The sequence below is a fragment of the Scyliorhinus canicula genome, chromosome 8 (assembly GCF_902713615.1).
Source record: "Scyliorhinus canicula chromosome 8, sScyCan1.1, whole genome shotgun sequence".
NCBI classification, from domain to species: Eukaryota; Metazoa; Chordata; class Chondrichthyes; order Carcharhiniformes; family Scyliorhinidae; genus Scyliorhinus; species Scyliorhinus canicula.
The window spans coordinates 143,107,769-143,121,831 of NC_052153.1; the positions used below are offsets into that span (position 1 = coordinate 143,107,769).

Sequence of the window (14,063 nt, forward strand, 5' to 3'; positions counted from 1 at the left end):
CTGCTTTCTTTGGGATCCGCGGCGAATGCTGTTGCTTCACCTCTCACCGAAAAATATAGTCTAAGAAGAATTTTCAATCAGGCAAATTAACATGCCGTGAAATATAAAAAAAGATGTATTGTTCACGCCTTGCTATCGGAGGCGTGATACCTGCATGTTTTGTTTAATGTACACATTCACGTTTTCCTCCTCACTGTTTTCCACTCTTGCCATTCTCCTCCCTTAATTTCCTCAAAGCTGTGATGAATACTGACTCATGCAGCTATGGACATGATGACTCTTGTTACTTTACTAACATTTCCATCCTGTTGTGAACCATAGATGAGTCTGAACTTGCCATAATCAAACATTCCCACGTGTGCACTTTAATCAAGGACTGTGATTAGGGACAAAGTCTGGCTGTGCTTTCAAGCTTACCTTTAAAGGCTACATGCAGTGTTGGTTTGCACAGAAATCAATGCTTGTGCATGACGAAACAGAATTTCTCCCTTCACCATTTTTTCTTAAATGGTTTTAAGTTGTTAAATTGAACATATGCCTTTAAGCAAATCTGTCGGAAAAAAGTGTCCTTCATAACTGATGTTCTGCTCTATTCTTTTTGATGTGCAGGAGCTTGCCAACCCAACCCTTGTCATAATGGAGGGATTTGCGAAGTGAGTGACACTTACCGAGGCGACACATTTATCGGATACATCTGCAGGTGTCCTGATGGATTCAGTGGAATTCATTGTCAGCATAGTGAGTTCTACTCCAATTACATATCTTCTTTATACAAGGTCTTTAGCTAATTTAAGATGGTGACGCACTAGTACAGGTAGAAAGTTGTATGCAATGTAGCGAATACGAATATGCATATTATACAGTAATGGCTACCATTTTCATCTTGATGAATTCTCATTGTTAGTTTAATACACAATTGTTGGTGATGTTTCTTTTTTCATTAGTTATGTTTTGTTAAATGAAAGAAACCTGTAATATAATTTTAATGAATAACGGCTGCGTCTTGCTATTCAAAGTACTTCCAGTTAATTTGAAGGTCTAACTGCCTCACTTCACAGAGTTACCACAGTAGGTATGGTACACATTATTCCAAGGACATCAAGATGCCAACTAGAAGCAAAATACAACAGAAAATGTTGCAAACTGTCATTAAATAAGGCAACATCTCTGGTGAGATCATACAAATTAGCAGATGGTATTTAAACTCTGTCTTTCAATGAGAATAGTGCATGTGGGAGACATAAGATTGGGTGAGGGGAGAATTTGCCACTCTATCATATTAACTGACCGGATATCTAGGCATGGGTAGGCCATCTTCTGCAAAAGAGCAGAGGGCTAATTTAGAAAAATAGAACATAGGAGTACGAATAGGCCCTTTGGCCCTTTGAGTCTATTCCGCCATTCATTATGACCATGGTTAATCATCCAACTAGTAACCTTATCCTGTTTTCCAAATCCTTTGTTCATTTTAGCCCCAAGAGTTATATCTAACTCCTTCTTGAAAACATATAGGGCGCGATCGAATCTAATGGAAAATATGTCGCATAGCGAGCGCGTTTAGGCGCATGTTTCCTGGCGCTCTCAGCAGCGAGAAACACAATGCTATCTAACACGACTCCGATTAGATACGGGGCCTCAGTGGGGAACACGCGGCCGAGGCCACACTTAGTCCCGTGTCCTGCACTGAGGAACGGCGCTCGCCGAAACTCCTCAATGCAGGGAGAATGGTGTCCCTAGCTCTTAACCTCCCCAAGGCAATCCACAAATCCCCCTGAAGCCTCACCTCACCAATAAGGGGGTCCTCAGCATGCCCCTGCACCTCGTGCGCACAGGGCACCCCAGGGCCCGATCACTGCCACACACAAATGCCAGCTTGGCACTGCCAGCCTGGCACCCTGGCAGTGCCCCTTCCAACTGGGGACCTCAGCAGTGCCAGGCTGGCATCCAGGTGGCACTGCTATGGTGCCAGGCTGGCCATTGGGTGTATCTGGGGGCCTCCAATCTCCTGGGAGACCCCCCCCCCATGAGTGTCTTTCCATCTGGTCCTTGCTTGAGGGGACGAGTACAGAATGGCTCTCGCCCAAGGTCTCCAAGGCAAAGGTGATAGATTCCAATGCCTTGGTTACCTCAGTGAATTGCATAATGGAGTGAGACTAGATGTCTTGCTCTAACATGCAGATTTGCAAAAAAGGGATTTCCCCCCACAATGGGTGGGCTTCACATCGCGATGTCTCGCAAGATCACGTTAGCTCTTGCCAGACGTGGTGAGTTGGTTGGATCCCGGGAGCAGAGACCCCGGCATTTACCCCCATGTTGCACCGCGACGTACTGCATTTCAGGTGCAGCATGGCTGGTAGATCCCGGCTGCAATGTTTTCTGTGGTAGAAAATTCCACAGGCTCACCACTCTCTGGATGAAGAAAGTTTTCCTTATCTCTGCCCTAAATGGTCTCCCCCTTATCCTTAGACTGTGAACCTGGTTCTGGACTCCTCCGCCATCAGGAACATCCTTTCTGCATCTACTCTGTCTGGTCCTGTTAGAGTTTTACAGGTTTTTATGAGATCCTCCCTCATTTTTCTGAACTCCAGAGAATGAAATCCTAACCAACTCAATCTCTCATCATCTGTCAGTCCCGCCATCCCAGGAGTCAGTCTGGTCAACCTTTGCTGCATTGTCTCTTTAGCAAGAATATCCTCCCTCAGACAAAGAGATCAAAACTGCACGCTATAATCCAAGTGTGGACTCACCAAGGCCCTGTACAATTGCAGCAAGACATCCCTGCTCCTGTACCTGAATCCATAGAGACCCCACAGTGCAGAGGGAGGCTATTTGGCCCATCGAGTCTGTACCAACCACCTCAAAAGAGCATTCCATTTAGGCCCAACTTCCCACCCTATCACTGTAACCCCACATCTCACTATGAAGGCCAACATACCATTTGCCTTTTTTACCGCCTGCTGCACATGTCTGCTTACTTCCAGCGACTGGTATACAAAGACACCTAGGTCCTTTGCACATTCCTCTTTCTCAATATATAGCCATTTACACCCATTCAAATAATAATCTGCCTTCCTGTTTTTGCTACCTAAGTGGATAACCTCACCTTTATCCACATTATACTGCATCTGCCATGCATTTGCCCACTCACTCAACTTGTCCAAATGACACTGAAGCAGCTCTGCATCCTTCTCACAGCACACCCTCACACCCAGCTTTGTGTCATCTACAAATTTGGAGATTTACATTTACTTCCCTCATGAATATCATTAATATTGTGAATCCCTCATCCAAATCATTAATTGTGAATAGCTGGGGTCTGAGCACTGATCCCTGTGGTACCTTACTCGTCACTGCCTACCATTTGAAAAAAGACCTGTGGGCCCCGATCGTGGGCCAGACCCCACCGGAGGCCCCTCCCGGAGACGGAGACCCTCCTCCCCCCCCCAACCCCCCACAGGCCGCCCCCCGACCCTATGCGCAAGTTCCCGCCGGCAGCGACCAGGTGTGGACGGCGCCGGTGGGACTCTGCTTTTTCCGCGCAGCCTCTCGGCCCATTCGGGCTGGAGAACGGCGGCCCCGCCGCGTACAGCGGCCCGCAACTGGCACTGCGCCAAGCGCGCCAGCGCAAATAGCGCCGATTCTCCACACCTCAGAGAATCGTGCACCAGCATTGGGGCACGGTTGCGGCAATTCTCCGGCCCAGCGCGGGGCTGGGAGAATCGCGCCCTTGTCTCCAAATCCCCCTGAAAATCACTTCAGTCAGGCCATGTGCGTCTAAGGGACAGGTACTCTGGTAATCAGGGCAACTGAAAGACCAAACTTGTCCCACAGCCTCACGAGCCAATGCAAGGCTTACCCTATTTATCTTCTCAAAAGCAATCATGATCTCAATGCTTTGATCAGATACTCAGTGATGGAACCCTTGATTCTCAAACCATTGTGGATTTTAGCCTCCCGTCAGACTCTTGAGCACTCAGTACCATTCCCCACTTCAGTGCAGTGCTGAAGGAGTCCTGAGTTCTTTCTTCCTGCCTTCTACCTGCCCACTGACCCAGTTTTTCTGGTCTCTTCTCATAACAAAACCCGAATGCCATCAGCGTGAACCACTTCTGTGCGCTCTCCTCAATATCCTTAGTGAAGTAAAGCATTGAAAGCTGAGCACAAGCCGAACCAGTGATTTGTGTAGGCCTAGAAATACATTTCCCCCTGATTTACACAGTTAAACAGACTTTCAACACCGATGATGGCTAAATCACTTGGATCAGGAATAATCTTTGAAAGCTCATAGTGTGAAGTGGAATCAATTTATCCAGTTGTGCCAGTACCACACCATCACCGCATTACAATGTGATGTGCATCAATTTTGTCATTCTTGTAAATCAGAAATGGTCTCTTACTGTGACAAGGCTACATTAATGTTATTTATGAAATCCCCATCGATGGGCTGGAGGCTGTTGCCTTCTTCACATTGGTACAGAGCGTAGTTATCCTATATTTTAGTTATGATATTGGCATCTAAGATAAATGGTCATTGTGAAAACTTGGCTTTTTGTCCTGGGTTAATTCTTTCTGCATAACCATACCACAAACAAAGCTTTCTCAACTTTATTCTGTCAGCTCTTCTTCGTATCGCTCGGAGAAAAACATCAGCTGGTTGAGAATATTTTTCTTGCATTTTGTTTTTTTCACAATGAGCTGAATATTTAAAGTTGCCTGTTATGAAAGAGGCCAATTGTTTTTCATGCAGACAGTGCTTGATTATTTAGATCCATGGCCTTCCGTGTACACCTCTATTCAATCTGCTGTTCAATATTAAGCAATTTAGTATAATGGAGATTTATCGCTCCAGTATGTTTTATTTTGAGCTCTAGTCTATGCCCCCAGAAATGAACTGTTTAATATAAATAAAAGAATTTATAAAGCATTTTTCTAACTTGATGATTAAACAATGGTAGTAACATATATTGATTTATGTTCCCTCAAACTCTTTAGGTCATTACAACTTTAATTTAACAGCAATTACGTTCTGGAAATTCTGATTTTTTTCCCCCCTATTAATCATTCCTTACTTAAAAGGAGAACAATGTTGTAAAAGGTGTTTTTTTTCTGTGTCAGTAGGCAGATTTATGTAAAATTATTCCATTGTACATGTACAATTGAAAATCTCTTGCATGAATCTTAGAAATCTCATTTTAATTCAGTTGTTTCCATAGTGGAGGACAGAAAGGGCACAAAATGGAGAGATCCCTGTGGAATGTGCATGATATCCAGAACTCGGTTTTATAATATGTTCATAAAAAACAATTTCTACCCATTTTGTTTCCAAGAGCTATTTAAAATTCAGTGCTGGAGAGCAAATGTATGAGAATTTCTTCATCTATTCTCATGATACACTTGGACTGGTATTGCTGGATTAAAGTGAGATTTCTGGGAGTCAAAATTGTTGTGTATCCAAATTTGACTGTAAAGCTGTAGCTACTGAGAATATGGATCGCACAGTGGTTAACACTGCTGCTTCACAGCTCCAGGGACCTGGGCATTTAGCTTGTAATGCAGAACAAGGCAGCAGCACGGGTTCAATTCCCGTACCAGCCTCCCCAAACAGGCGCCGGAATGTGGCGACTAGGGGCTTTTCACAGTAACTTCTTTGAAGCCTACTTGTGACAATAAGTGATTATTATTATTATTATTCAATTCCAGCCTCGGGTGACTGTGTGGAGTTTGCACTTTTCTCCCCTTATCTGCCAGGGCTTCCTCCCACAGTCGAAAGATGCGCAGGTTAGGTGAAATGAAATGAAAAATGAAAATCGCTTATTGTCACGAGTATGCTTCAATTAAGTTACTGTGAAAAGCCCCTAGTCGCCACATTCCGGCGCCTGTCCGGGGAGGTGGATTGGCTATGCTAAATTGCCCCTTAGTGTCCAAAAGATTAGGTGGGGTTGCTGGGTTATGGGGATAGGGTGGAGGTGATGGCTTAAGTAAGGTGCTCTTTCCAAGGGCTGGTGCAGACTCGATGGGCCGAATGGCCTCCTTGTGTACTGTAAATTCTATGATTCTAAGACAATGCAAAATTGCTCCTCTTGAATCATTGTAAAATACCAGTATGCTGGTGATGCCACTGGGAGGTTCCAGCAGTCAGTATGCCAGTGCTGAAGAAGAAAACAAGGAGATCGTGGCATGGTGGTATATGTCGCTGGACGAGTAATCCAGATACCCAATCTAATGCTGTGGGGACATGGTTCAAATCTGATGGAATTTAAAATCAGGGAAGAAATCTGGAACATAAAGCTAGTGTCAGTAATGGTGGCCATGCAAAATACCATCGATTGTTTAGAATAGAATAGAATTCCTCCAGAACAGAAGGAGAGCATCCGACTCATCGAGTCTGCACCGACCCTCTGAAAGAGCACCTTACCTAGGTTCACTTCCCCATCCTGGTCTGGCCGACAAGTGATTCCAGATACACAGCAATGTGGTTCACTATTAACTGCCCTCAGTTTAAGAACTATCAGGGATGGGCATCAAATATTGACCTTGCCAGCGAGGCCCACATCCCCATGAAAGAATAAAATGTAAAAGTCTTCTGCTAGGGTTAGTTATTACTGGCACCATGGTAAATCTGGGAGGCAGGGAGGGGTAACTGTTGACTGGCAGCAGCAGGGCCAGGGAGCAAATTCATAGATACCAATGCTTTTTTCTTAACCGGGCCTCAGTTCCTCTGCCCCCCCCCCCCCCCCCCCCCCCAGTCTCTCAAATCATTTGTGGGGCCAGAATTAAAAACAATAGTCACTGTGGGGTCAAACTGTTTTATCTAAGTTGAGCAAAGCTCTTTGGCTTTTCTATTTTGTGGGTGGAATCGTCCCAGAAATTGGCAAAGTCTGATATCGAACGGGGAAAATGGCAATGGCAATGGTGCCTTTTTCTGCCATATCGCACGACACTTGACTGAAAAAATGCAGAAGTATGGGTTTCATGTCCAATCTGAATCTCTCACCCCCACTCCTCTCGCCTGCCCCACCTCATGACCTCAGGCCGCCTGAAATTTGGATGCCATATTTAAAGGCCACCTCTGCACAGAGGTAGAACTGTCTGAGGGTTGGAAAGGAGATGGAAAGTCATGGTTTCAAAAGAGTGAAAACATGCTTCCCCACTGCTGGATGCAGTGGAGGGCCACCACGAAATCCTCCACCCCACTCTGGACTAAGAGCCTCATCCAAGGTGTCCAGTACAGCGTGGAAGGCGATGGCAGCAGAGGTGAGCACCAGTGCCCTACAAAACAGGACTGCCACCCGATGCAGGAAGAGGATGAACGATCTGTGTTCCTCAGAGTACGTCACTCTTCTCACCTCTCTCAATTCACACACTCAGAAACACATTGCATATCCACGGGGTTCTCAGGTGGGGGGTGGTCCAGGGCTGGCGAGGGAGGTTACAGGGGCAATCTTTGGCAGGCCGGGTCGGCGCGCGCGACTGCAACCGTGCTGTACAGCGCGGCCAGTGATCTGGCCATTCTGCTGCCGTATCTGCAGATAAAGCCTGGGGCTTTACGCGGCACGTCTGCTAGCCTCCACTGGGTGGAGGATCGGTGCGGGGGCATCGTAGACTTTGTGGTCGTAAGACCAGATGGATCCTGTGGACATAGCTGCAGAATCGGAGAATCCAGCCCACAGCCTTTACGAAATAAATGGCCGGAGAATTACCGGGTTCACGGCCGCGCATGCGCGTGGTAATGACCTGCAGCAGTTGCGCCGTACATCATGGCGCCGGTCGCGTGCGGGCCCAACCTACCAGATAGTGTCCTCCTGGACAACCCCTCACTACCCCTAGACCACCCCCCACCAGTCCCCCCAGCCCTCGCCGGAGCATCCAAAAACAGGCACCGCCCCCGATTCGAGCATGAGAAAGGGTTCTCCACCCGATTGCCGATTAAGAAATCGGCATCGGGGAATGGAGAATCCCACTCCATATTCTCCCGCTGGAGCTGAATTGGACTAGGTTTATGATCCCCTTGCGGGATGCAATTCAGTGGTTCCATGACATACAAATTTATGCATGGCGTGGAATAAGGATTCCCAAGGAATCCCTTATCAGCTGCCATCTTGAGCGGGTGGCCTAATAGTGAGGTCCGGTGGCTGACTATCCCCCCATCGCAAATTGGCCCAAACCCCCCACCCCCTATGATGAATGTAATTAAAAAATCAGGCTGTCCACGCCTGCCTGACAGCCCATGCAAAACATTTTATCGTGTAAGCTGTATGTTATCAGAGTCAATTGGCTTGGTAACAAGTCTAATTTGCCCTTTTATAGTGGGCAGGCTGCTGAATTTGACATGCACTCACACCTCGTGTTATGGGGGCGAGCTTCGGGATGGGTGGAAAGTTTGTGGGGTGCACCCACCCTATTGTACATGCCGCTGTGCTGGAAACAGGCCAAGCAGGGAATGTAAAATGTTGCCCAACATCTTACATTTTTGAGATTTGTTTTTCCTTTCCCTGTTCTTACCTTCAAAATCTGTCACAGCACATTTTTCTACTTTGAACTCCATCTGCCCAATCTCTGACCCATTCTGTATCCTACTCTGATGTTTTTTGCTTTCTGAATGAGGATGGCTTCGAAGGGTAATGTCTCACAAAGAATATCAAGCTAAGTTTTGAACAAACCTAATTTATTTATACTGCAACTAAATAGATTCAATTTGCTTGTTCAGGTATAAAAGATTCACTAAAACTACGATTTGAATTACAGAGCTCCTGATAACACGACTATTATCTACCTTGTTGAACAACCTTTTCCCCGAATCAAGAGTATCGCGTGATCCACGTGTGTGGTCTTGATCTCCATCTAGTGATTGGATGCAGTTACAGTAAATTGTTAACCCTTCATTCTTCTTACAATATACAAATTGACACACCGACTAGTCAAAGTCCTGCTACGATCTTTCACAACTGGCACTCACTCAACCCTGTGTCCAGTGGTTTAAGATTAATATCAGTTGGGAGGAGTTTTGGACACCTGTGAAGACGGCAAGATGCATTACCTTTGGTCCTTTTTAACACTCCAGCTGTCCCGAGCCTCACTAGCTTGACTCTTGTCTTCCTTTAGTGGGCCAGCCCTGTGCAGAGGGAGAGAGAATGGCCAAAGGAATTCAGACAAATGCTTGTGCGGGCTCATTCATAGAGCTAAGCAATCAATCCAAGTCCATCACACTTATTCCTTAGCCCTGTAATGTTTTTTCCCTTCAAATATTTATTACATGTTATTATTCAGTCAACTTCATTCCAGATCACAACTGGCTGTGTAAAATTGTTTCCTCATGTTATCTCTGGTTCATTTGCCAATCACCTTAAATATGTCCTTTCTGTCACAAAATTTCCCTCATTTACTCTATCAAAACCGTCCATGATTTTGAACATCTCTATCAAATCTTCTCTTAATGTTCTCTGCTCTAAGGAGTACAACCCTAACATCTCCAACTCCTCTCTTATTCTTTGGAATTTCAAAACAGATACATTTGAGGTGCTATATTTTGGTAAGATAAATAAGGATGTCACATGTTGCTTTGAACAAAGGAATTTAATGGGGTACAGGAGCTACGGGATCCATCTAGGAATACATGTACACAAACTACTAAAAGTAGCAAAGCAGATATTAAGGCCATTAAAAAAAAAGTGCGCGGGTTTATTTCCAGAGAGCTACACGTGTAATGTAGAGAAGTAATACTAAACTTATATTGAGTCTTGGTTATGTTATATAGTTCTTCCCACATTATTATAAAAATAATATAGGCGGTACAGCGGCGCAGTGGTTAGCACTTCTGCCTCACAGCGCCGAGGACCCTGGGTCACTGTCTGTGTGGAGTTTACACATTCTCCCTGTGTCTGCGGGGGTCTCACCCCCACAAACCAAAGTTGTGCAGGGTAGGTGGATTGGCCACACTAAATTGCCCCTTAATTGAAAAAAAATAGTTGGACACTCCAAATTTATTTTTTTTAATTATAAAAATAATATAGAGACACTGGAGAGAGTGCAATAAGGATTTGCAAAGTCGCCTTCAGAAATGCTAGGCTGTACCTATTAGGAAAGGATAAACTTAATCTTGAAAAAGGAAGCCTGCAGGGTGACCTAATCGACATCTTTAAAATTCTGAAAGATTTTGATAGTGCAGGCACAGGGATAATATCTCTACTTATAGGAAAGTGAAAAATTAAAAGTCATCAATCCAAGATAGCCATCAAGAAATCCATCAGGAAATTCAGAGTGTGGTAAGGGTGTGGAATAACAACAAAAAGTGCTGGGGAGGCACAGCAGGTTTGGCTGTGGAGAAAAAAAAAGTTTTGACATTTTGAGTCCGTTTGGCTTTTCTTCAGAGCTGATGAGGGAGAAATGCGATGGATGTTATGCTCTTGAAGAGGGGGTGGGGCAAAGTAGAAGGTCACAATGAGTTCAGAGAGTTTGGACAAAAATGTTCAGGACACAAGAGAAAGAAAGTGTTAATAGCAGTGTAAAAGATTAAATAAGGTGCTGATAGTAGCACAAAGGTAGGATAGTAGAATATATTAATATCAGAACAAAGGTCAGTGCTCTGTGAAAGCCAAACCTTTTGGATTTAAAAAAAGGATCAAGATGGAGGAGAAGGTTCTCAGTTTGATGTTCTTGAACTCAGTGTTGAGTCCAGAAGGCTGGAAAATGCCTAATTGAAAGGTGATGTGCTGTTCCTCTAATTTATGGTGGACTTCACTGGAAGATTGCAGCAGCCCAAAAGTTGAACAGTTGGCATGAGAGCAAGATGGTCAGTTGAACCTGGAAGCAACTGGCAGGTCAGGGTAATGTCTGCGGACTGAGCGAAGCACTATAATATTTGTCATGATAGTCCTCAAACCAGTCACCCAGTCTGCGTTTAGTCTCCCCGATTTGAGACCGCACTGGGAGCAATGAATACATTCAACCAAATTGGAAGTGATGCAAGTGAAACATTGCTTCACTTGAAAGGCATGTTTGTGGCCTTGGATGTTGAGGAATGAGGAGGTGAAGGAGCAGGTGTTGTGCCTTTTGCAATTACAAGTGAAGGTACTATAGAAATGGATGAGGAGTTGGAAATGATGGAGAAGTGGACCAGCTTGTCATGGAGGGAGAACTCTCTGCGGAATGTCGACATGGGGGATGAAGGGAAGATGTGTTTTATCTTGCTGCTGGAGTTGAAAGAAATAGCAGTAGATGATCCTTTGAATGTAAAAACTGGTAGGGTGAAAAGCGAGGTCAGGGGGGGCCCGATCCTGGTACTGGGAGGGAGAGAAAGCAGTGAAGGTAAAGGTGCAGGAGATGGGTCGGACACGGTTGAGTGCTCTGTCAATCACAATAAGAATGTGGAACCTACCACTACAGGAAGTGATTAAGACAAATGGTATAGATGCATTTGAGTGAAGGCTAGATACCTTCTTAAAGTGTGAAACCCAGAGTTAATTACAATACTCCAGCTGAGGTTTAACTGTTTGCTTTTAGACATCATTCCTCCATTAATAAGACCGAGGATCCCATAAGCAACTTGTTCTGCCAGTGTCACAGATTTGTGTGTATACACCCTCAAATCTCTCTGTTCCTGGACACAATTTTTTAAAACTGCAGCATTTAATTAATATTACTTCTCCTCATTCTTCTTATCAAAATGCACCAACCACTTCATATTTATCTGCATTAAATTTCATGTGCCATGTGTCTGCCATTTGACCAGTCTGGCTGTTCTCTCTCAAGTCTCACACCAACTTCCTCATTGTTTACAACATTTCCAAATTTCATATTATTGCAGAGTTGTAAAATACTCTGCATATAAATCCAGGTCATTCATATATATCAAGTATACCGAATACCTAACCCTGGAGGAAACCATGCAGTTCCCTCTGGCATGAAGAACAATTGTTTACTGCTAATCTCTGCTTCCTTGAGCAGTTTTGTCTCCATATTACCACTGTCCCTTCAATCTCATGGGCTTTAATTTTGTGAACATGTCTATTATATGGCAATTCGTCAAACACCTTTCAACAGTCCGTCTAACACAAGATCAGCTAAATTATCCTCATCAAATCTCGCTATATTAAAGATGTATTTCCTATTTATCTGGCTGTCTTTTATCTTCGAGTCCATTTGAAGGGTGAGAAAACTGAGGACAGTCTGTTTGGCCAATGCCAACAGCAATCTGCATCCAATATGGGAAACTGACTTGAAGTTGACATTGGGCTCTAAATGATCCCTGGGTGCCCCAACTATGTTGGCATGTAGTGTTGTCTGGACATGGAATTGGCACATACCGGTCGGGATTCTCCGAAAATGGGCCTATGTCCCCACGCCGACGTGAAAACTGGCGGCAACCACTCCAGCGTCAACAGCACCCGAAAGGGAGGAATTCTCCAATTTTTTGGGGGCTAGTTTGACGCCGGAGTGGTTGGCGCTGCTCCAGCTGGTGCCGAAGGGCCAGCGCAACTTCGCGCATGCGCCAAACGGCCGCCGTGATCTCGCGCATGTGGGGACCGGCCGGAATATTTCCGCACATGCGCGGTGGTTCACTTCTCCGCTCCGGTCCCCGGGCAATATGGCAGAGCCCTACAGGGGCACGCCACGGAGGAAAGAAGACCCCTCACGGAACCAGTCTGCCTGCAGATCGGTAGGCCCCGAACGCGGGCCAGGCCATCGTGGAGGCCCCCCCCCCTCCGAGGTCGGAGTCCCCTGTGCCCCCCCAGGACCGCCCCCGCACATTTACCTGCCAGGTCCCTCCATGTGTGAGGTGAGTAATTCACTCCGGTGGGACTGGCCTAAACTTTACGACCACTCGGTCCATTGGGGCCCGGAGAATCGCCGGGAGAGGCCGCTGTCAACGGCCCCCGACTGGCGTGGTGGGAATGCCGCCGGCTCCCGAAAAACTGCGGCGGACAATAGGGCAGCTGGTGTTGGGGTGGCGGGGCGGGATTCGCACCTCCCCCCGGGGATTCAATCCGAGCCACTATGTTTAGATGCTTCCCATCTTTTCTCTTTTCTCCATTTTCAGTCATGGAGAGTACTGTTATGCTGATTGGCTTGTTCCCAATTAGTGATACACCAGTGCTCAAGGAAAAGCAAATACAACTTATCTCTTCTTAGGGTGTGGGTTTAAAAAGACATATTTCTGTCAAGAATTGGGGCTTTCCTGACTAACGAGCCTGGGACAAAGGCCCTTAATATATTTGTAATGATAGTCCACAAACTAACCATCTGGCATTAGAACACATCATCATTGCTTCCAGCCTGTTGTCTTTCCTATCCATCCTGTGCAAATATAATCTGAAAACACAACTCAAACCAAAACCTTTCAACAAAAAGGATGAACATCTGGAAACACGACAACTGTTAAATCCTTGATGAAATGTTCACTCATGTTTTCACTCTGAGCTTTTCCTGCAAGGAGAAGCTACTCCATGAATGTAAGAATGTTTAATTGACTACCTTCAATCATTTTGTTTCCTTTTTTCTTTAACTTATCCTCGATAATAATCCAATGAGAATATAAGATTTGTGAGAAGGGGAAAAAAGCTAACGAACCTGTACTTTGTGGCCTCATTCTCCAGTACATCTAATCATTCTTCAACAAGAAAAGAGAATGTCATCAGACGTAGTCTGTGACTCGAAACTTTAGGGCGCGATTCTCCGCCCCCCACGACGGGTCGGAGAATAGCGGGAGGGCCTTCCCGACATTTTTCACGACCTCCCGCTATTCTCCCCCCCCCCCCCCCCACGGCCGCCCCACGACACGAATCGCTGCCCGCTGTTTTTTTACGGTGTTTTTTTACGCACCACGGCCGTACCAAGGGTGCCATGGGCCCGCGATCGGTGCCCACCGATCACGAGCAGCGCGTCCGAACCCTGCGCACTCTTTGTTCCTCCGCCGTCCCACTGGATCAGTCCGCGGGGTGGCTGAGGGGCATAAAGGCCCGCGCATGCGCGGGTTTCACGCATATGCGTGATGACGTCATCCGCGCATGCGCGGATTAGAGCTGTCCAATCCGCGCATGCGCGGCTGATGTCATCGTTTGCGTCAG

General features: G+C 45.9%; 1 protein-coding gene across 2 annotated transcripts in view; it reads left to right on the forward strand.

The window, feature by feature from the left end:
• The window catches only part of LOC119970548 (EGF-like repeat and discoidin I-like domain-containing protein 3), a 296,590-nt gene that overhangs the window by 140,526 nt on the left and 142,001 nt on the right, over positions 1-14,063 (forward strand). For both annotated transcript variants that reach the window (XM_038805352.1, XM_038805353.1), the window contains one exon: positions 610-738. In XM_038805352.1, the coding sequence (XP_038661280.1) occupies positions 610-738 (129 nt within the window). The remainder of the gene's footprint in view (positions 1-609; positions 739-14,063) is intronic.